The sequence below is a fragment of the Labeo rohita genome, unplaced genomic scaffold, assembly GCF_022985175.1.
Source record: "Labeo rohita strain BAU-BD-2019 unplaced genomic scaffold, IGBB_LRoh.1.0 scaffold_30, whole genome shotgun sequence".
Taxonomy (NCBI): Eukaryota; Metazoa; Chordata; class Actinopteri; order Cypriniformes; family Cyprinidae; genus Labeo; species Labeo rohita.
This window is the reverse complement of record NW_026129217.1, coordinates 5,107,158-5,131,385: the sequence shown is the minus strand read 5'-3', so window position 1 is coordinate 5,131,385 and position 24,228 is coordinate 5,107,158. Positions and strand designations below refer to the sequence as shown.

General features: G+C 42.5%; 1 protein-coding gene across 2 annotated transcripts in view; it reads right to left on the bottom strand.

Annotated features, from left to right (window-relative positions):
- LOC127160188 (keratin-associated protein 5-1) overlaps window positions 1-23,202 on the bottom strand; it is a 30,298-nt gene extending 7,096 nt beyond the window's left edge. The window contains exons 1-5 of one of the 2 annotated variants that reach the window (XM_051102843.1): window positions 23,143-23,202; window positions 20,032-20,435; window positions 1,445-1,484; window positions 1,263-1,338; window positions 659-727 (exon numbers count right to left, since the gene is read on the bottom strand). In XM_051102843.1, the coding sequence (XP_050958800.1) occupies window positions 659-727; window positions 1,263-1,338; window positions 1,445-1,484; window positions 20,032-20,217 (371 nt within the window). In that variant the 5' untranslated portion in view covers window positions 20,218-20,435; window positions 23,143-23,202. Of the gene's footprint in view, window positions 1-658; window positions 728-1,262; window positions 1,339-1,444; window positions 1,485-20,031; window positions 20,436-23,058; window positions 23,117-23,142 lie in introns of those variants that run through there. The other variant, XM_051102842.1, reaches the window with a different exon arrangement.
- Between the last annotated feature and the right edge of the window lie 1,026 nt (window positions 23,203-24,228).

Genomic DNA, 24,228 nt, shown 5'->3' with positions numbered 1-24,228 from the left:
TATATTTTTGGACCAATAGTGGTTAATAAAGTCAAATAATGGACCTTTTACACATTTTTGGGTTTCTCAGCAGAAAAGTCATTATAGTTGGGTTAACTTAGGGAGAGTGGGAGAGTACCACAAATATATTTTTTGCAATCCCATTTGCTTAAATAACAAAAGAAAAAAATCCATGATAGTATTTTTATGTGTTTTTAAAAAATGAAAAAAAATTAAGAGAGGCTGATAACGGTGGTCAGAATAGAGAACAATGTCAAATTTACCATCCTCCCCATAGACGCTGCATTAGAAACACCCTCGCATTAGTGTTAACAAGTTGTTCATTGTTTTTTTGAAACACACCATCACAGTCTTGTCAAAAGAGTCCATTGTATGTGAGAGAGTCAAAGGTAATATCATTACATTCATGTTAGTCAATGTTAGAGGAACTCAACTTAACCTGACAGTTTCCCAGCTTAAGCTGTTGGAGTGACTAAGCTTGATCTATATTAAATTTGCTTTTGAAACCAAAGACTGAGACAAGCCTGGCTTATTTGGTAAACTTGTTTTTTGAAACAGGCCTCTGCAGTAATGAATGATGTATTAGCACAAGTAAAGTCAGTGTCAGTGTTGAGATCATGTGGTCTGTAAGGTCATTTTCACAGAGAGAGTGACTCACAGGGTATCCTCGAATGCCTCCACCTGTTTGTCCACTACTTGTCTTTCCTTCGAAGGGTCTTCAATAACACTATGAAAAAAGATTAGTTGTTTTAGCTGGACATTTAAACCTTACATAAATTGTAAATTCACTGCAAAAAAGGCTTATCTTTTGTGTTGTGTTTCTAGTCGAAATATCTAAAAGTTCTTAAATCAAGATGCATTTACTAGATAAGCAAATAACATTATGTTCATTTTGCTTAAAACAAGACTAAATAGTTACCCCCCCCCCCCCCCCGGAAACAAGGAAAATGATCTGCCAGTGGGGTAAGTAAAATTAAACTTAAAACAAGAGTATTTTACTTATTTTAAGCAAAATTAACTCAATTTTTTTACCCCTAGAAACAAGACAAAATATCTAATGTTTTTTTTTTTTTTTTTTTTTTTTTTTTTGCTTATCTAGTAAATGCATCTTAATTTAAGAAGTTTTAGATATTTTGAGTAGAAACAAGACAAAAATGCTAAGTAAGACAAGCCTCTTTTTGCAGTGTTCTGACAGATCAAATTAAATGAGAGAATCAGCAATTAGAAAACAACATAAAAATAAATGAAAGCTGAAGACACACCTGTGGCCTTGAATGTCTGTAAGCACCTGCTGCTGAAGTTCAGAGAGTGGCCCTCGAATGTCCTCCTGATGAATTTCTAAATGAACCCAAACAAAGACCTCTTTAACTGAAGCTCCATCACACTACTATTGGTTTGTAGATGGTTTCTGTTCAAGAGCTCTAAGAATGGCACTGAAACTCACCTATATTAATCGTAATGTGACTTTTCAGTCGTTCTGTGTCCTGAAACGACCCATCCATTTTATAATGAAGAAAGGGAAAGAGTTAATATAGTCCATTTATATCACTGGCTACATGTGAACTACAATCCCAGTTTAGCAAAAGCAAGGCTATTTCAGTATATTATATTTGATTATTTTTTAATTTAGCTTGTATTTCATTTTGTTTTAATTTTTATGTTTTAGTAGTTTTGTTATATACTTTCACCATTTTATTTTATTTTTGTGTCATTATAGTTCTCTATCCCTTATATATTGCACTATGTGCCATTCCATGTACAGAAAATGGTAATTCTGTGAACAATTGATCAATTTCAGCCGCAGCTTCAGCATCTATTTGTAGTGTAGTGGGCGGAACGCATCATGGGTATAGCTTAGTCATTTTCAACTCCAACAAATCATCCAAATTTTTTTTTTAAATGGAGAATGTGAAAATAAAAATATTTTTTGAAAATTTGCTCATTGCGACTCATCTTGCCAGCACAGGTTACATTTAAAAACATGGAGACCAGGTTGTTTGTGATTATAATGTCACTAACTAGAAGTCTTTCATTTTTAAGTAAGTGGATGTTTAAAAGTTTAATTTAACAGTATTACTTTTACAGCAATTACAGCAATCTAATTTTGACATGTAACTTAGAACTCGGAGGCACTGAGTCCAGGGAGTGAATTTCAAGAGGGGATGGAGTTCTAGTTTTAAATTTAGAGGACCTTCATCTTTTTAACATCATGCACATTTCATATATAAAATAATGGTATTTACTGCATTTGTGGTTTAAAAATATAAAATGTGTCCCAAACTAGGATCCCCCCCAGTGAATCTTGGCCATTTCCACCACTGATAATAATGCAGGAACATATACATAAATCTTGTAACTGTTACGGATCTGGTCGGTGAACTGCGGACCACTCACCACCAGATGTCGCTCTCACCTTATTTTGCACCCAGACTCTTGCACTACACCCCGGACTACATTACCCATCAGCCACTGCTCTTATCACTTGCACCAATCAGAGACAGTATAAAAGCCCCGGTTTTCCTGTCACTCACTGCCGAGTATTGAATTGTGTTTACAGTCATACAAAGCGTTTCTCCGTGTTATCCTGTGTCTAGTTTTCTTGTTTTGCCTTGTTGTATCATTAAACCTGTCTCGCTGCCTGCCTATCGGAACTCTCGCCTGTCTGACCACTCTACTGCCTCGCCCATACGGATTACGTTCGCCGCTGGATTGACCCTCGCCTATGTTACGGATACTCTTTGTCTCACTGTCAATATACCTGACTGCCATTGTCTGACCTCACCTGCCTTGACCATGTCTTTGTCTCGTCCCATTAATAAAAGTCTGCGTATTGATCCGCTCGCCTCTTAACAGTGATGAACATATTTTCTGAAATATAAATTGCAATTTTTGTTATAATCTGAAACACTGCGACTTGTATTCCAAAGTGAATCATATAATGCAATTAATGTCAGGCGCAATACCTGTATTGATGCAGAATGAGAGAGACACATAGACTAGTGCATTCCACACAGGCTGCTATAGTTTCATTTTTAAATTTACGTTTACATTTAGTCATTTATCAGAAGCTTTTATCTAAAGTGACTTACAAATGTGGACAATGGAAGCAATCAAAATCAACAAAAAAGCAATGATATTGTAGCGTCTGGACCAATCAGACATACATTAATTGTTACATTTAACAAATAGTCTTTAAACACAACAGGCCAGCTACATGCTGGAGCTCTGGAGACAACCCCCCCCAAAGCAACTAACACCCCAAAAGGGCTCAGTTGCCAGGACAACGATCTGATATCACAGGTTTTATTGCCTCAAGGAATGCAAACGGAGCACACTACATTTCTCTATAGGAAAGACACAATGCCTATAGAAATGGACTCTTTCCTACTCATTCACAGACAAACCTTTCTTTGACCTTCCTATCACACATAGCCCAGGTCATTGTGTACAGTATTACTGCATTGTATTTTAATTTTGTCTGTTGTATTTGTATTTGTCTTTCTACTGTTTTATGCATGTATTATGATAGATGACTAGTAGTATAACCCACCTATGTCATGCTTGGACTCTTTGAGTTCGTATTTTAATGATCTAAAAGATGGTGTAAATTAGATGTTGATACCTTTGCAACATGTTAGTGTTTTAAGAAACCTTAGTAGTTTTTGCATCAACACCCAATCGAATTACATATGCAAAATACCATGCTCACAGACAAAGAGTCGTAAACTTTCCCTCCAAAGGTGAAAGTTACCATTGGTTCATGGACCTCCTGGAGGCACAGCCTCCAGAGAGTTTAAAGGCATCGACCCCTCTCTCTTCTCTCTCTCTTCACTTTCTCCTTCGTCTGCAACATCTTCTGATTGCTGCCCATGTGGAGGAACCCACGGGGAGCCTGAGCCAGCACAGGGCGTGCCTGGCGGGCCCGACAGGCCCAACATACAGAGCTGTGGCTCTCGACCACAAAGAGCCAGACATTTCCACTCAACCCTGGAATTCATCTTCATGACACGCCTCAGCAAGTCGGGGGTTCTTGGAGAACCTAAGAAGATGGGCTAGAACTCTTCAGGACTTCCCTAAGCGTGCGCCAGGCCTTGCGGCCTTGTCTTTCCATTCTTAAAGATCACAGGACTTCAGCTGGGTCCCTCTCAGCTCTTGGTTCTTCTTCACTTTTCACATGGGAAGAAACTCCCAGTCACCAACGAGTCAGGACATCTTTGGAATTCATCACTCTTCAGACCCGGAAGAACGTGATTGCAATTCCAAAACCACCACTGCTTCAAACCATCAAGACTTTCAGAGACTGCATTTGGACACTTGTTCGACGACCAAGGCAATGCAAGTATCGTACACTTAACTAAACATACAGAGGTTTAGTATAAGCTGTAGACAGCACTGATGGTTTCACAGCAGGTGGTTAACTGACTCTTTTCATAGCTTCATTTCCTTGTCTCTCTCTAACTGCTTCTCACTGACCATTCCCCCATGTATGAGTGATTTCATGTTTGTTTGTTTAGATTAGTTATGTGTTAGTCCTTCGTTAATAAATTATTGTGCACAAATTACATGAGTTTTGATTCTGATTCTGCCTTGCAAATTAATGTCCCTTTACGATTCCGATTCGAGCTACATGCTCTAATGCAATGGTACTTTAAGAAGGTTATTTTCTGTGGCCAAGAAAATATCATTTCTTAGAGTTGATATAAAGATTATACTGAATGTTCGCTGAGCGAACAGATTAGTTGATGGAAAATTGATTCTGCTACAGTTACTACTGGCAGCTGATATAAGTAATTGTAATTAATCATAATTAATTGTAATTATTTATATACATTTCCCTTTGAGCTAAATTTGCTACAATATGCAACTGCTATGACGAGTCTCATCAAAATTGTGTTTAAATAATGTTGTGTATGCTTGACATTTAAAATGTTTACAGCAACAATATATAATTTATAATTTACCATTTAGTTCTCACCTAAATTATGCATGTGCTAATGAAGTGAACAGTGATAAAGATGATGTAACAGAAGTCTCTCCCCTTTGCTCTCTCCCTTGCCCTCTCTCCCCTTTAATGTACTTTAGGCCATGTCCACACTAATACATTTTTGTTTGAAAACGGATCTTTTTTTTCTCCGTTTTGGCCTTCCATCCACAATAAGATGGTGTTTTTGTCAAGGAAATTTTTTTGAAAACACTCTCCAAAGTGGATACATTTGAAAACGTTTTCGTGTTGTAGTGTGGACTGTGAAAATGGAGGCTTTTGAAAATGATGATGCATGTTTAGTCATGTGACGCATATGGTAACAATAGATATCTATGTTTATACCAGCAATTATGCTTGTTATGTTCTATTAACTTTCACACTGCTGCTGTAAAGATATTTACCTTGTACACTCTTCATATTACAGTCTTAAAAAGATGATAGAAATGTACTCATAGTTGCTGTAAACATGAGGGCAGCTGCTTTTTTGATCAAAAATGAGTGAGTCCGACATGGACGTGTCAATGAATGATGAGATGTTTCCATATATAAAGTTATCCTGCCAGCAGAATTGCATGAAAACGAATTATGTCTGTTCTGTCTGTATCATCTCAGTGAGTTTTTGGAGGTTTTACGCATATTGTACCTGTTAGTAATGAATTTAACGTTTTCCTACATTTCAGTGTGAATGAGAAACTTTTGGAAAAAGCATTTTAAAACGAAGGCGTCTCAGGTTACGTATGTAACCATGGTTCCCTGAGAAGGAAATGAGACACTGCATCCTATAGAGGTCGCTACGGGGAACGTCTCCTACGTGACCTGTGTCTGAAGCCTATATACAAAAACTACACAGTACTGGCCGGCGACAGTCATACCGGCACAACCACAAAAGGGCGCCAGTCAAACACATCATCCGCTTCTTCATCTGAAGCTCGTGTCCAAAGCATGGCGACAGGACTAGAGGACACAATGTCTCGTTCCCTTCTCAGGGAAGCATGGTTACATACGTAACCTGAGATGTTCCCTTTTGAGGGAACTTGCGTCCTCTAGAGGTCACTATGGGGAATGGTTATACCCACGCTGCCATGCTGAGGGGAGTGCAAGCCAGACACCAAAGGTGAGCACTTACTACCAGCTCCACCCAAGTAGAGGGAGCTGCCCCAAAAGACATCCAGGCGGCTGTGTTTGGCTTAATCCCTTCGGCCAAAGGCCTGAGCTGCATACCCAAGAACTTACCTGTAAGGACCAGGGTAAGATGCCATAGGGCAGAGCTCAGATTTGGAATCAGAAAAGAGATTCCTTCAAGGGATATAGCCTATAGTCTAGGACAGTAGCCTAGACCTTGGCTTGTCAACAGAGGGTTTACCTACTGCTCTGCATGACCTTGCTCGAGGAGCTAGTCTGGCAGGTCATCGGCACCCCGTTCAGTAGTATCAATAAGATACATAGGTCGAGTGTGGCCCAAGGTTCCGGGACTGAACATCTCAAGAAAGGGTACGCCTTCTGCCTAAAAACAGCTTGCCTTAATGATCCTGCATTAGCGAGAGGAGCACAGCCCTGCTCATCTCATATCAGGAGAGACATCACAAGGGCAGAGAAGAGGTCTAATGACCTAGGCTGCTGATCCTACGAAGCTCCAGGAGGCAAAGGCCTCAAGTACCCAAATAGGGTAGTGCATCTTCCATACACACTTAATGTGATGGAAGGAGAAAAACATCGGGTGGCAGCAAGTGGCCGACTTATCCGATGAGGTTGTCATGGAGCATCACCAGCTGTAGGGTAGGTACCTAACCCCCAGGAGAGGAGGAGGACCTACCCTCTCTACCGAAGGATGGTGTGCTTCAAAAACCCTGTCTCCGCGAGGTAAGCACTACCATATCCTGTTATGAGCATCCAGAAAGAGGTATTAGATTGAGATCCAACATCAAGGGAAATCGGGTCATTCTTAGAGAATTGAGTTAAAAACAACTCATGTGAAATAAAGTGCTCTAGTACCTTCAGCCTGCAGTTGAGGCAAGCACCAAGGCCAGCCCTCCATGGAGGGGAGCCTTGCCAGGGCAACCAACAATGGCTACAAAAAGGCATTGCCATGCCCTGCCAAATTGCAAAGCATTAGCTATTATCAACCCAAGTAATCTGTGCTTTCTTTCTCAAAAGAAAGCGTGGGCCCTGTTCTAGCCAACCCTCAGGTGTGCAAGAACAAAAGGGGCCTAATCATGCCTGGCAGGCTGCTGCTTCTCGGAGCCTGTACTGAAAAGGGTTTCTGCAGAAACTCCTTAAATACATGAGGATTGGGTGAATAGCTTGGTAACAGGAAACCCTCTCAGGGCGAGACATGAGTAGAATGCATTGTGTGCAGCCAGAGATGTCCAGGGACATCTCGTAAAGTGAACTTCCAAGAGCTTACCTAGAGGAAGGACAAAAAAAAAGTCCTAGAGAAAAAAGTAAAGGTGAATAGAAAACAAGTCATACTGAAGGTTACCTGAATGGAAGATCAACAAGCCCTGGGGTTGCAGTAATGTAGCAGGGACCCAGTGAACTACCTAGGAACTACAAGAAACTACCTTGTAGTACCTAGTGGTTCAGCTGCAGAAATAAGGAAAGCCTTCCAAATCCTATCCAGGAGGAAGACATCAGCAGCAACCTCGGGTCCCGTCAGCAGGGAAGAGTCCTACCCTGAAACATAGGAAGAACACAGAACCCAACCGAACATACTGCAACACAAGCCTCAGCGGCTAATAACATATCAGATCTCGTGACAAAAGAAAAGGATCATATTCACTCCCCAACATCATTCAACCACAGACATACTAGAAGGGCTAGTCTGAAGACCAACAGACCAACAGTTACGCTATTCTATACATAATAGAACATAACCCTGTACATCAAGGTCAATGTGCCAGAAGGACCAGCTGAGACAAACACAAAGAGTGTCCTGTAAAACCCTAGCAGGGGTGACAGCACTCTTTGGGTAAGAGCTCAAAGAGACTGCTACTTAAAGTCCTGGGGTCGGCAAAGGCACTGGCGGGAACACTCGCATATTTTCCAGATGACAGCAAAAAGAACTTGAATTGCTCCCTCAATTTTGATTGGACACATAAAAGTAATACATCACCTGAATCTGTAGAAAGTTTACTTTTATTTGTGTATGCTCAACATATTAACAAATGTTTGTGGTTTTTTTTTAAATAAAGAAAATATACAGGGTGTCCTTTCAGTCTTCTCAGTCTCCGTGAATATCCAGTTGAAATGTGTCACTAAAATTAACTAAAACTCAGCGAATACATGAGACACAAACATGAGAGATATATCTATAGAAAGCTTGAAATGTACTTTTAAATGAACTGTCGAAAACACACATTCTGTGTTTAAGTAATCCGTAAGAAACCAATGCCATGTCCTGTTTTTCCCCCTGAGCTCATTACCGCTAATTAGATCACGCCCACACACTGTGCGGCGCTATTGTTATTACAAACAGCCACGTGAGAGACACACGAAATGAACGCCCACATCAACTCGTAAACAAAGCAGCAACATGTTTGTGTTGGATACTTTCTGAGCTGAGAGGAAAAAGCCTTTTATTTACTCCAGATGAGGACGTGCTGAGAGGAACAGGCCAAGCTTGTTTATCTCACAAACAGAACGCGAGCATGGCTACAGGCAACTGACGAGAGGATCTCTTATACAGTGTAAGTAATGTTTCTTACTGGTATTAGATAATGTGTTGTTGTGACATAAACTTGAACTAGTACTAGTTGGACTTTTTCCAAAACTATAATTCGGGACTAAAATGTGTGAAATCGAGTGCAACATTTTTGAAATATCATAGGCAACTTTTCAGTGCATCTGTAAGGCGTCAGGAATGTTTTACGTTTCATAAACAAATTGACATTTAAGTAGTATGTTTAGACGATATAAAAGTAATGCCTAAGAATGCTTAGACCGGAATACTCTGTCTGCAAGTATCTGCTCAAACGTGTACATAATGTGCTTAATAATTTAGTTTCTCAGATGTTGTTTTTGTACTGTATAATAATAAATACAAAGCATGTGTGCTATATGATATGATAGCTATAAAATCACATGGGCAATATTAGTAATTGCTAGCGTAACAATATTGCTCCAGGCCTATCAACATGCTCACTGATTTATTCATTTATTTATTTATTTTAATGACCAGATACCTATATGAATATTTTTTTGGGATAGAAATTATAGAACTAATGATTTTTTAGCAAGGATTTTTTTAATTGCTCCTGATATTAACATGCTCACAGATGTTTTTTGTTTTGCTTTAGTTGTTTGTGATCTGATACCCGCACAACAGATGAATCCTGCAAACTTTTCCTCTGAAAGCGCTGTACCAACATCAGATCTTCAACTACACTGATTTTCTATTGGTAAAACAAGTTCCTTGACTACTGATGATGAGTTTTGCAAGAACGTAAATATCAGGTATGATTTACTTGTGATGCATGTTGAACAGAATTCAGAAAACAGTTTTCAGAAATTATACAATGTTTGTTCACATCTCTGTGGTTAGATCAGCGTGCTTAATAATGTGTATTTGACCTTCATAATGTGTGTTTATATTATACTGTGTTATAAATAAAATACAGATAATCTAAAACCCCAATCTCTGAATCTTCTCACATTGTTTCTTATCTGACAGTCACAGTCTCACTGATGGGCCATTAGGGGAGGGCCTTTTGTCTCTCAGGTGTGAATCACTAAATATTGAATGGCCATTGTCAACCCCTCGCATATTCCCTTTCGATCACAAAACATGTCTTAGAAAATTTAAATAAGTATATTGTTCCCCTTCAGGAACTCAAGCTGCGTCCGAAAACGCATTGGGAACGCCTTGGCGGAACCACGCTCTGAATGCATGTCTAATCTGGCCAATCAAGCGACGATACATCACGGGCGGATGACGTCATCGACCAGGAAGTATAAAAGCACGTGCGAAGCTGTCAGCGTCAGCTTTTGTCTTTCAGCGGAGCGCTCTGTGTGTTTGTGTCTGGTTATCCTCCTTTTTTGTGCAAGTTAGCACAGCTTTCTTTTTGAGGATAATGTCTGGTAGAAAGAGTTTAGTTAAGAGTGGCGAGAGCAGGCCACGTTTCAGGCTGTGTGTTCCCCCTTGTAAACGCTATATCACAAGCGGGGATACACACAGCATGTGCGTGGTCTGCTTGGGAGCGGAGCACGCTATGTCAGCCCTTGAGGGGGCTGACTGCCCGCATTGTTAATCGCTCCCTTTGCGGGTGCTCCGCTCCCGGAGGGCTCTCTTTGAGGAGGGAGCCTTCACTAGCGTTCCCCAGGGTGCTGGTCCTGCTTCTGCCGAGGCGGAGCGGGCGCTACACTCTTGGGGTTTGCAGATGGACCTGTTAGAGGGAATGGAGACAGGTGACCCCCTTACCTTCCTTACCCGGCAGGTCCGATGCCTGTTCCGAGGGTTCGGAAGCCCGCTACTTCCGCCCAAGGGACGGGCTCTTCTCTCCACCTGTCATCCTCCGAAGAGGGAGACCTGGAGAGTGCGGTTGAGGAGCCACTCCCTCAATCGCCGCAGTACGAGGAGCTGTTGTAGGTGGTTACTCGTGTTAAAAATCGACTGGCCCGCCGAGGTAAAAGCTGCTCCGCAGAAGAGGAAACTTGATGAACGGTTTCTACGGAGTAAGCCTCCACCTCCAACGAGAAGCCTTCCCTTCTTCCCTGATCTCCATGCAGAAGGACAGGGTCTTCCTCCTGGACGCCTCGCTTCAGCCTTCTGGCCTGTTTGGCGACGCAGTAGATTCTGTCGTCAGCAGGTACCAGAAGGTTCATAAGCAGGCGGCGGCGTTCCAGAGGTTCCTCCCTCGCCGCTCTCTAGCCTCGACGGCTGCTGGGTGTGAGCAGCCGTCACCGTGTACCAGCTCCTCGTACCGCAAAGTACAGAAACTGAGTGTCGCGACTTGTGCTCCCCCGTCCCGGGACCGAGACCCGCGGCACTCTAGGCCGGGGTCCTCCAAGGCGAGGCCCGACCTGCGGGTGGTGCTTCAGTCTTGGAGGCCCCCGGCCACAAAGCGGTCCTGACGCCAGGCCAGGACTGCTGAGGGCAGCCCCTATCAGGGAACAGCGGGTAGCACCGCTTTACACGGTGTCCGTCTCTCCTCGGTGCCCTCGGGAGGTCAGTCTGCTGTCCCTGCCAGCGCTACAGGGTACAACGGCCTCCGGCGAGTGTCGGTCCCGGATCTCCCCGCCCGGGCTCGTAGCGGAACGGGGACGCTTGTCACCCCCACGGGGGTCTCTAGAACAGTTATTTCGGCAGTCTCCTGCCGGTCCGCCGTTACAGGGCTCCGAGCTAGCAGTTCAACAAACACCAGAGGCCAGCCTCGAGCGGCTGGTTCCCTTAGTAGACTATTTGGCAGCGTGGAAGCTACTACCAAACGTGTCTGCATGGGTCCTGCGCACTGTAGAAAAAGGCTACGCTATTCAGTTTGGCGCCCCGCCGCCGCCTTTCGACGGGGTCTTTCCCACTCTGGTGGGCCCCGAGCAGGCTCTGGTTATGGAGCAAGAAGGAGAGACCTTTCTGAGGAAGGGGGCCATCGAGGTGGTCCCTGCTCAAGACAGGGAATCCGGGTTCTACAGCCGGTACTTCATTGTTCCAAAGAAGGATGGAGGGCTGCGGCTCATCATAGATCTCTGCCGCCTCAATCGATCAGTTATGAAACCGTAGTTCAAGATGCTTACAGTCAAGCAAGTAGTGTCACAAATCAGGTCTGAGGACTGGTTTGTGACGAGAGATCTGAAAGACGCCTACTTTCATGTCTCCATCCTTCCTCAACACAGGAAGTTCCTGAGGTTCGCTTTCAGGGGCGAAGCTTACCAGTATCGAGTTCTTCCCTTCGACCTAGCACTCTCACCCCGCACGTTTACGAAATGCGTAGATGCTGCCCTGGTCCCTCTTCGACTCCAGGGCATTCGCATACTGAATTACATTGATGACTGGCTGATCCTAGCAGCGTCCGAGAGTTTAGCGGCTCGACATCAAGATTTGTTCTCGCACACATCAAAACGTTGGGGTTAAGACTAAACGCCAAGAAAAGTGTGCTTTCTCCATCACAGAGGACCACTTATCTGGATGTGGTGTGGGATTCGACCACGATGCAGGCACGTCTGTCCCCTGCTCGGATCGAGTCGACCCTCGCCGCATTCAAGAGAGTCAAAGAAGGCCGGTCACTCACTGTCAAGCAGTTCCAACAACTGCTGGGTCTGATGGCAGCTGCGTCGAACGTGATACCTTTTGGCCTGCTGTACATGAGACCCCTACAGTGGTGGCTCAAAACCAGAGGGTTTCCCCGAGGGGAAACACGCTCCGCATGATCAAGGTCACGCGCCGGGGTCTACGTGCCTTAGACATGTGGAGGAAGCCGTGGTTCCTAAATCAGGGCCCGGTATTGGGAGCTCGTCGCCGCGTCACGCTAGCGACAGGTGCATCCCTCACCGGCTGGGGGGCGGTCATGAGTGGTCGCTCCGCCAGAGGTCTGTGGAGTGGTCGCCATCTCAGTTGGCACATCAACTGCCTCGAGATGCTGGCCGTATTTTGAGCCTTGAAGTACTTTCTACCAGACCTGAGAGATCGCCATGTGCTGGTGCGCACCGACAGCACAGCGGTGGTCTACAACATCAACCACCAGGGAGGTCTGCGGTCGCGCCCCTTGTACAAGCTGGCGCATCAGATCCTTGTGTGGTCCCAGGACAAACTCCTCTCTCTGCGAGCAGTGCACATTCCTGGGCATCTGAATGTGGGAGCAGACGTCCTGTCAAGGCAGGGGCCGAGGCCCGGGGAATGGATGCTTCACCCCGAGGTGGTGAAGCAGATTTGGAAAGTCTTTGGTCCGGCTCAAGTGGATTTCTTCGCCACGAGGGAGAACACGCAATGTCCCCTCTGGTTCTCTCTAGTTCATCCAGCTCCCCTGGGGCTGGATGCTATGGTACAGACGTGGCCAAGGCTTCGTCTGTACGCCTTTCCCCCAATCGCTCTGCTCCCGGGAGTTCTGGAGAGAGTACGCCGGGATGGGACCAGCCTACTACTAGTAGCCCCGTACTGGCCGGGCCGAGTATGGTTCTCGGACCTGGTATCTCTCCTCGAATGCTCTCCATGGGAGATTCCCGTCAGGAGGGATCTCCTCTCACAGGCAGGGGGCACTATCCTTCACCCCCGCCCGGAGTTGTGGAAGCTGTAGGTGTGGCCTCTGAGGGGGCACAGCTCATAGCTTCCGGTCTCTCAACTGAGGTTGTTGAGACCATCCTCCAGTCCAGAGCTCCCTCTACGAGGAAATTGTATGCCCTGAAGTGGAAGCTGTTCACTTCATGGTGTGAAGATCGCCAGCAAGACTCAGTTAACCCTCTGGGGTCTGAGGGTGTTTTGGGGCCCTGGAGAAGTTTTGACATGCCCTGACATTTGTGCTTTTTTCAGTATCTTAAAAACATATTAATGGCTAAAGTCTGGTTACACTGTAATCAGCACAAACTGGGCTACAATAATATGTAAGCAACATGAATGTACATGTTTGTGCTTTTGAGAAAACAACATTTATGCGTGGTTAGTGAAAATCAATTTTTTTTAAGTCACTGAAATAAGACCAAGAAACGCATTCAGAACATTTGTTCACAAGACTTTTGAGAACTGGATGTGGTAGGCTAGAGTTTTTTCTACAAAATGATGTGAAAATCATCTCGTTCAGTCGTTCACAAAAAACAATATACTTATTTAAGTTTTCTAAGACATGTTTTGTGATCGAAAGGGAATATGCGAGGGAGTGACAATGGCTATTGAATATTTAGTGATTCACACCTGAGAGACAAAAGGCCCTCCCCTAATGGCCCATCAGTGAGACTGTGACTGTCAGGTAAGAAACAATCTGAGAAGATTCAGAGATTGGGGTTTTAGATTATCTGTATTTTATTTACAACACAGTATAATATAAACATACATCATGAAGATCAACAACACATTAAGCACACTGATCTAACCACAGACATGTGAACAGACGGTGTGTAATTCCTGAAAATTGTTTTCTGAATTCTGTTCAACAAGTAGCACAAGCAAATCATACCTGATATTTAAGTGCTTGCAAAACTCATCATCAGTAGTCAAGGAACTTGTTTTACCAATAGAATATCCGTGTAGTTGAAGATCTGATGTTGGTACAGTGCTCTCAGAGGAAAAGTTTGCAGGATTCATCTGTTGTGCAGGTATCAGATCACAAACAACTAAAGCAAAACAAAACAAAACAAAAAAAACATATGTGAGCATGTTAACATCAGGAGCAATTTAAAGCATCCTTGCTAAATAAAAGCATTAGTTCTATAATTTCTATCCCAAAAAATATTCATATAGGTATCAAGTCACTAACATAAATGAATAAATCAGTGCGCATGTTGATAGGCCTGGAGCAATATTGTTACATTAACAATCACTAATATTGCCTTTGTGATTTTTATAGCTATCATATGCACACATGCTTTGTATTTATTATTATACAGTATAAAAACAACATCTGAGAAACTATATTATTAAGCACATTATGTACACGTTTGAGCAGATATTTGCAGACAGAGTATTCAACAGTAAAGACTGGTCTAAGCATTCTTATACATTACTTTTATATCGTCTAAACATTAGCCCTACTTTAATGTCAGTTTGTTTATGAAACATAAAACATTCCTGACGCCTTACAGATGCATTGAAAAGTTGCCTATGATATTTCAAAATGTTGCACTCGATTTCACACATTTTAGTCAGGAATTATAGTTTTGGAAAAAGTCCAACTAGTAAATGCGTTCAAGTTTGTCTCAGCAACACATTATCTGATGTCAATAAGAAACATTACTTACACTGTAAGCAAGATCCTCTCGTCAGCTGCTGTAGTCGCGCTCGCGCTCTGTTTGTGAGATAAACAAGCTTCACCTGTTCCTCTCAGCGCGTCCTCATCTGCAGTAAATACAAGGCTTTTTCCTCTCAGCGCTTCCTTCCAAAAACGAAAGTATCCGACACAAACACGTTGCTGCTTTGTTTATGAGTTGATGTGGCCGGTCATTTCGCGCGTTTTTCACATGGATGTTTGTAATAACAATAGCGCCACACAGTGCGTGGGCGTGAACTAATTAGCGGTAATGAGCTCAGATGGGAAAAACAGGACATGGTATTGGTTTCATACGGATTACTTACAGAATATGTGTTTTCGATTAATCTCACTTCATTTAAAAATAGACATTCCAAGCTTTCTATAGACATATCTCTGGTGTTTGTGTGTCATGTATTCGCTGAGTTTTAGTTCATTTTAGTGACGCATTTCAACTGGTTATTCACAGAGACTGAGAAGACTGAAATGACACCCTGTATATTTTCTTTATTTACAAAAACCACGAACATTTGTTGATATGTTGAGCATACACAAATAAAAGTAAACTTTCTACAGATTCAGGTGATGTATTACTTTTATGTGTCCAATTAAAATTGAGGGAGCAATTCAAGGTCTTTTTGCTGACATCTGGAAAATATGCGCGTGCTCCCGCCTGTGGGTTAGCCGACCCCAGGACGTTAACTGCCCAGTCGGTACAGTGCTGGAGTTTTTGCAGGCCCGCTTCTCCACAGGCTTAGCCCACTCCACCCTGAAAGTCTACGTGGCGGCAATCACGGCCTACCACGCCCCTCTGGGTGGCATGCCAGTGGGTAAAGACCCCTTGGTTGTACGTTTCCTCCGCGGTGTGCTGAGGCTGAGGCCTTCGACACGACCCCATGTCCCTACGTGGGACCTGGCTGTGGTGCTTGAGGCTCTCTGTAGGCCGCCATTCGAGCCTATGGAAGAGATACCTGTTCGATTCCTCACTATTAAGACAGCGCTGCTGCTAGCTCTTACCTCCCTCAAGCGGGTTGGGGACCTGCAGGCCCTTTCGGTGGCCCCTTCGCATCTAGAGTTTGCTCCTGGCATGATCAAAGCCTTTCTTTACCCCAGGCCGGAGTATGTTCCTAAGGTCCCCACTAATACACCACAGCCGGTCGTGCTCCAGGCTTTCTGTCCTCCTCCCTTTCGGGAGCCCGACCAGCAGAAGCTAAATTGTATGTGTCCCGTACGTGCCTTGGATGCCTATGTCCACAGAGCTGCCCTGTGGCGTAAAACAGATCAGTTGTTCGTCTGCTATGGCCCTCCTAAGAAGGAGTATCCTGCTACTAAGCAGACTCTCAGTAGATGGATCGTAGATGCCATATCTACTGCTTACGAGTCCTCTGACCTCCCCTCACCAATGGGGGTCAAGGCTCACTCTACCTGTGCTATGGCTGCTTCCAAAGCTCTTATGGCAGGTGTCCCAATACAGGACATCTGCAATGCTGCGGAATGGTCCACGCCCCTCTCCTTTGTAAGGTTCTACAACCTAGATGTCCGAGCCACTCCCAGCTCTTCTGTTCTCTTGCCCTAGCTCTTCCACTAGGCAGGGACTTGGAAGTCTGGTGGCGTGGGCATCTCGTTCCCAATGCGTTTTCGGACGCAGGTCGAGTTCCTGAAGGGGAACGTCCCAGGTTACGTATGTAACCATGGTTCCCAGAGGGAACGAGACGCTGCGTCTCGATCCATCCTTCCGGCATCCCTGCCAAGCACTCGCTTAATCCCCAGAAGCTGACGCCGGCAGCTTCGCACGTGCTTTTATGCTTCCTGGTCGATGACGTCATCCGCCCGTGACGTATCGTCGTTTGATTGGCCAGATTAGACATGCATTCAGAGCGTGGTTCCGCCAAAGGCGTTCCCAATGCGTTTTCGGACGCAGCGTCTCGTTCCCTCGGGGAACCATGGTTACATACGTAACCTGGGACGTTTTTTGTGAACGACTGAACGAGATGATTTTCACATCATTTTGTAGAAAAAACTCTAGCCTACCACATCCAGTTCTCAAAAGTCTTGTGCATGAATGTTCTGAATGTGTTTCATGGCCTTATTTCAGTGACTTAAAAATTTTTGTTTTTTACTAACCACGCATAAACATTGTTTTCTCAAAAACACAAACATGTACATTAATGTTTCTTGCATATTATTGTAGCCCAGTTTGTGCTGATTACAATATAATCAGACTTTAGCCATTAACCCTCTAAGCGCCAAAGTCGCAAAATTGCGACGTCATACTCATTAAAACAGACTGTAGTTTCTAATATGGTGTAATATCTCATTTGTATTCCCTACCACTAGATGGCAGACATGTAGTACTTTGATTCTAGACCAAAATTACGTCATGTTCCTATTCAACATGTTTGAGGAAATAGCAAAGCAAGTGAGCTATCGTATCTCTGATGGGAAAGCAGTTCAGTTCATAGCGTACGAGTGAATTGTGAGATTTGTGAGAGAAAATCGCCAAATGAAAAGTAAAAAGTTGTACTGTAAGGATGTGTTGCACATGTTATTCGCCGATTCTGACTCTGAAGGGGAATATTTGCCTTTTGGAAATGACGATCGGTCGTCTAATGATCGCGCATCTCCCGGCACATCTTTACAGCGCAATGGTGCTGCTGTCAAGGCGAGAGTGTTCATGAAGCACAAAAAAAGCAATCATTTCAACCCTTTGCCCAACGGGGAAGGGGGTGGCAGGGGTGAACGTGGTGCTGGAAGTAGCACTAGCTCTCTGGATTCAGCAGCACTGGATCCAGCGCCCCACAGAGGTGGGAGTGGCCGCGCTGTGCGTGCGAGAGCCGGAAGACATGGTAAAGGCAGCGAGGTGATCTGGATCATGCGTTTTACTACTGTATATTATAGTAATATAGTAATAATGTAGTACTTTCTCCTGTTTTATTGTTGGTTTCTTCTTTTCTGATCACTTGGAATGAGGATAAAAAGACAAAAAACAGACAAAAAAAAAAAGACAAAAAAACCCCACATGCAAATAAGTTCAAATGGTTTCCTCTTTTCTGATCATTTGGAAAGAGGATAAAAAGACCAAAAAAATCACATGCAAATAAGTTCAAACATCCATTCAATATCTATTATTTCCTGAATATTACTGATGACCTGATCAAAAAGTAGGCTACTGTTCACATACGTTTTACTACTAGTATAGTAATATAGTAATAATTTTGTACTTTCTCCTGTGTTATTGTTGGTTTCCTCTTTTCTGATAATTTGGAATGAGGATAAAAAGACCAAAAAAAATGCAAATAAGTTCAAACATCTATTCAATATCTACTATTTCCTAAATATTGTGAAATTCAAGATGGCCGCCCATCATGACGTCATACTATGCAAATTAGATTAGTATATTTACACCCCACATAAACTTTTGGTCATGCCCAACATTTTTCTAATTTACAGTAGACCTCTATCTTTAAGCCTTTTCAAGCTACAAGCTTTTGAAATCTTAATGTCAAAATTCAGCATTTTTCAAGAAAAACCCTGGCGCCTAAAGGGTTAATATGTTTTTAAGATAATGAAAAAAGAACAAATGTCAGGGTATGAAAAACTTCTCCAGGGTGCCAAAACACCCTCAGACCCCAGAGGGTTAAAAAACCCTAGAAGGGGGAGCAATCACTGAGCTATCCGCAGCTAGTCCCGCATAGCCAGTTCGAAAAACCCGATAAACCCTCCTAGATGCAACCCATACCACCAGAATGGGCCATCTACTTACAACCCTAGCAGGGGAGATAGCGCTATCTAGGTGAAGGCTCAAGGACACCGCTACTTAAAGATCCTAGGAAGGAGAGCAGTCATTGAGCTAGCACATAGATATTCTAGGATACCGATGTGTGTAGGAAGGGCTATCAGGTAGAACTGAAAGAAACCACCTGGACTACAGAAAGTAAGCTGTCCATCTAAATTCCAAGGAGAGGCAACAGTATTGCTAGGTAACAAGTTAACACAAAGCTAGCCTTAGATAGCTGCCCTTAAGTAAGTCTGTCCGTCCCACCATAAACATGGCTGAACTATAACCACCCTCAGATGGCTCTGCTAAAGAGGTGTCCTTTTTGTCCATAAAACCGAGTTTTGGCAGGTAATTAACACTGCAACCGCAACACGCTGCATATATTCAGTTCCTGCGGGAGCTAAACACGCTCCGCCCACGCGCTAGATTCCCCCGGAAATCAGGCGAGAATGGGGCCGCCGCCACGAATGCGTTGTTAATGCCGCGACAGGCGAATGCACTTATGCAAATTCGGATATTACAACTCGGGTAAACAGTTGAAGACTCACCTTCATTCTTTTGCGAATGCATCGCGACGAGCACATCCAGTTCCCTCAAGAGCTGGACATGCTACTCTTAACCACGCATACACAGCCCACAAGCTTGTGAAAGCGAGTATGAGAGCATGTCTGTCTACAGAGGAAAAGATCATTGATCACTTGAACAAACTGAAAGGACTACAGCTGTCTGTCAGCTAAAACATATGTTATGTGCCTGCTCGTAAAGGACATAACTGTTTGTTTCTGCAGATATTTTGGTCTACATTTGTCATTTAAAAAGGAAATCTGGCACTGAAGGCTGCAACCCGGGCTTGTAACCGAAAGGTTGTGGGTTCGAGTCCCAGATGCGGCAGGGATTGAAGGTGGTGGGAGTGAATAACCAGTGCTTTCTCCACCCTCAATACCACGACTGAGGTGAGTCCCCCAACTGCTCCCCAGGTGCCGTACCAATAGCAGTATGGCTGTCCACTGCTCCGGGTGTGTGTGTGCACTTGGATGGGTTAAACGCAGAGCACAAATTCCGAGTATGGGTCACCATCCTCCGCCACAAGTCACGTCCTTTCCTTTCCTTCCTTTTCTCAGATAAGATAAGGTAAGGTACCCTTCTGTCTGTACTGTCTTGACTTCTTTGCTTACCATTTTGTTATACTTCTGACTCTAAAATGTAAGCCAATCAGAGTTCTCTCGCCGATGCAAATTCTATATGATGAATAAAGCCAGTGGTACGGAACACACCAGAAAACCAAGTCTTCCAACGCGCAAATTGTTGTTGTTACATAATAAAACAGAAATATCCTAGTTACTATTTTCATAGTGGGGGGTGGGAGTGTTTTTGGGTTCACCTACAGCAGATGGAGAAGGGTGTGGGCCCTGGTGTCGTGGCAGCGGCTGTAGAGTTATCACATAAGGAGGTGGAGTGCAAGCTGGACCCACATGTGGCGGTTGCGGGGCTCGCTGTTTTTTGGTTGATATCTTGGGGCTTGCAGCAATAGAGTAGGAGAGTTTGGTTCCAGCATGCACCAGTTCCTCCATACTGTTTGAGCTCAGAATCAGGGATACTGGAGAGAGGGGCTGTAACTCTGGTGTTATAGGAGGCTGTAATATGTTGTCCTAGCTTGCTTAGCTGTTTTCCAGAAAGTTGTCTTTGGTGTTCACTCTTGGAGGATTTCTAATACGTTGCAGTCTGTCTGTGATGAGCTCTGTGTGCAGGGTTCAGTCGGGACTGTATCCTTAAGCAGTGGTTGTTGTGGCTGCACGGTGGAAATAAATAATCAAAAAGGATGTTTAATTAACAATTTATCAATTTAATTTTGGTTCTTTACAAATGTAACCATTTTAGTTTTTTTACAATAAATGTGCCCTATGAAACATGGATTTATTTTTCCTGATTCTTTGTTTTATGGTTTAATACAAACCGTGTGCTCAGTGTGAGGTGACAATGACACACAGAAAGTTTGGTGTCATTATGTCAAAGCTTTGCAGAGATAAAGCCTCAGAGTCATTTTGGCATCATGGCTCAAGTTTGTTGCATTGCTGTATATAAAAACAGTTTTGTCTTTTGACACAATATCCATAATTTTATGTCAGCACAATCTGAAGATGATCTGACTAGATTCTAGTGAAAATCAGACGAACGGTCTAGGGCAAGTTTGAAAAAGTGGCGCTGTTACCAAATTAATGTGACATGGTCAGTGTGAAGTCACAATGGCATGTACAATGTTTGGTGTAAATATGTCAAAGCTTTGCAGAGATACAGCCTCAGAAGCAATTTGGCATCGTTCCAGCAAATTTGTTGCTGCGTTAAACGAAAACCGTTTTGTATATTGACACGAAATCCATAACTTTTTGCCAGCGTGATCTGAAGATGATCAGAGTCAAATCTGGTGAAAATCGGATCAGTGGTCTAGGAGAAGTTTGAAAAAGCAGGTTTTCAACATTAATCAAAATGGCGGACAGGATGTTTGGCCATTTTTGGAATAATTGATTTCAGTGTTCTCAGCATGAACCAAGGAATATATCAAGACCATGTTCAATACAATAGGCTAATGTAAAAAAAACTATTAGCATTTTTCTAAATATCTTTATAACTTTTGACCACAAGATTGTGCTGCCTCCAAACTTTTTGAGTACTGTCAGGGCATGGTGCCGAAGACATACCACTTTTCGTAACAATATGCCAATGTGTTCATAAATATAGCATTTTTTACAAAATTCATTTATGGTTTGACTCGGCATGATGCGCTGAATCTAAAGAGAGTCTAAATCTAAGAGAGTTTTGTGATTTTTGGCCAAACTGTTTAAAAGTTATAAGGAAAATTAGTAATTTCATATCTCCTGACCACTAGGTGGCACTGCTCCAAAACACTGCAGGTAGCCTCAGGTCATGCTTGTTATAACATGAAGATACAGCCTCACATCCTTTTTTGTGTGCTTTTTTGTAGAATTCATTCGCACATTATTCGAGAAGGGTTTAACTAATCAACTTGAATTCCGTAACTTTTTGCCAGCATGGTCTGAAGATGATTTGAGCCAATTTTGGTTTCAAACCGCCTAGGACGAGTTCGAAAAGTAGGTTTTACAAACTATTAAAAATAGCGAAAAAAGTAAACCTTACGATTTTTACATTTTGGTGTCCATTTCACTTGGCATGAGCCAAAGAATCAGAGAAAAAAGAATTTGCCTACTGTGCCTTATGGTTCAAAAGTTATTAGCATAAAATGACTGAAAATTTGAAAAGTGGTGGCGTTAGAGAGTTTGAGTTAGAGACTCCAAACTTGCTATGGTTAATGTTGGGACTGTCCTCTAGCATTGTGCCAAATTTCACAACTATTTCACAAAAAGTTCTATGGGCTGCCATAGAAAAAGAAGAAGAAGAATGCTAACGGATACAATAGGTGCCTTTGCCCCTAATAATAATAATAATAATAATAATAATAATTTAACCTGTTAGTTTAACAGGTTACATTAATTAATTAGTTACGGAAAAATGACGGCATTAAAATATTATAATGCAGTTATTGCACCTGTGCCACCGATTAAGCTTTTATGCTGATCTGATGCTGCATTAACGATATATATATTCTCTCAAGAGACTAATCTACTTAAACTAGCAGTATATAGCCTGAGTTACTGTATTTTCTTGACAATGACAATTTCTCATGTCCCATACAAATTTAAATGAGAAGTGTTAAACAATTTTTTTTTGAAAACTCTGCGTTCAAAGATTTTTTCATTGATGAATGATAACTGCAGTGTTCAAATATATTATAGACTATTAATAAAGAGTAAGCTAATCTCTCTAATCTATCCGCAGGTCATGAGGTATGAAATAGGGTAAGTGTACACATTAAGCCCTTGTATATTTTAAGCCCACTTTCAAATATGAAGTCAAATTAAAAAAATAAATACATATATTTTATGCTAGTTATTCAGTTTTCATAGTTTTCACTGCATACCATTCACATTCAGCAATATTGAGTTCAGCTTAATGAGTAATAAACACTCACCCTATCTGTGGTGAATTAATAATAAGAAGAAGAACAATAATAATAATTTATTACACTAATTGGAAATGCCAAATTTTCATGATACAGAAGGAGATCCATCATGCACGCTGTGCTCATCAGTTGCTTGCTATTTTAAAACCTCCATCCAGTAACATTTGCAATACATTGGAGTAAATATTGAATTTGAAATTTGAATTTTTTTTTAAAATTGCAGCCTAGCCCATGCACCTGCCTAATACTGACACCTGAATGACATAAATAAATAGGAAATTGCAGTAATATCATATCAGCAGAATCATGCAAACAACATTGAATGTACATAGATACAGCATTTGTCTTTACATTTAATAATTATCTGATTACTCACAGTGTGATGGGGTACAAGCACAATCCCGCTACAGTGATCGTGCTACAGAATATAAATAATGTAAAAAGAAGTACTATTACTCACTTCTCTCTGTTTCTCCAAAAGATTCAACATTAAAAGGAAAGAGTTTGTTGTGGCCACACCAAGATCAAGTTTTTACATCCTTCCTTTATTTCTTGTCCTCCTGCCAAAATGTGTTGCTAAAGCCCTGCCTCTATAGGACCATCCTCAAAAATGTCTGAATTTCCCTTACAAAAAATCCTGAAAATACAGAAAGAAAATCCTACAGGAGCGGATAACTACATTCCTGCAGGAGTCCTGTAGGTTTGTTCACATACTGTCCCGTAGGACTGCATAACATTCTACGGAAATTATAAGAGCCATGCAGGATTTAAAATGTAGAATTGATTGTTTGGTTGAATGAATAAACAAACTTAACTGGTGTGATCTAAAACAGATGTCTTGAACCCTCCTCCTGGGGACCCACTGTCCTTCAAAGTTTATTTAACCTACTTCAGCACACCTGTATGTTTATTTTCAAGCAATCCTGAAGAGCATGATGATTGATTAGGGTTGGAGTTGAATTATGAAGGACAGTGGGTCCCCAGGAACCCCCCACCCAAATTATGTTTTTTGAAGAAAACATTTCAGGATTTTTCTCCATATAATGGACTGATATGGTGCCCCGATTTTGAACTTCCAAAATGCAGTTTAAACGCCACTTCAAACGAACCCAAATACGATTGTAAACGATCTTAGCCGAGAAAGAAGGGTCTTATCTAGCGTAATAATCAGATATTTTAATTAAAAAATAATACAATTTATATACTTTTTAATGCCAAACGCTTGTCTTGTCTTACTCTGTCATGAAGCGGAACAAAAACAGTCCAGGCAGTTAGGGTATGTCGAAAAACTCCCATCTCATGTTCTCCCTCAACTTCACAATCTTCTTGAAACAAGCAAAGTTTGATCCTTGCATGTTTACTTCGCAAAGACTGGGTCGGAACTTCTGCAGCGATGTAGGATGATTTTTAAATGATTTTTTAAGTTGAGGGAGAAAATACAGTCAGAATTTTTCGACATCCCTGCTGATAAAAAACCCAGCTAAACCTGGCTGGTTTTAGCAGGTTTAAGCTAGAAGTAACTGGTTTTAGCTGGTCTCCCAGGCTG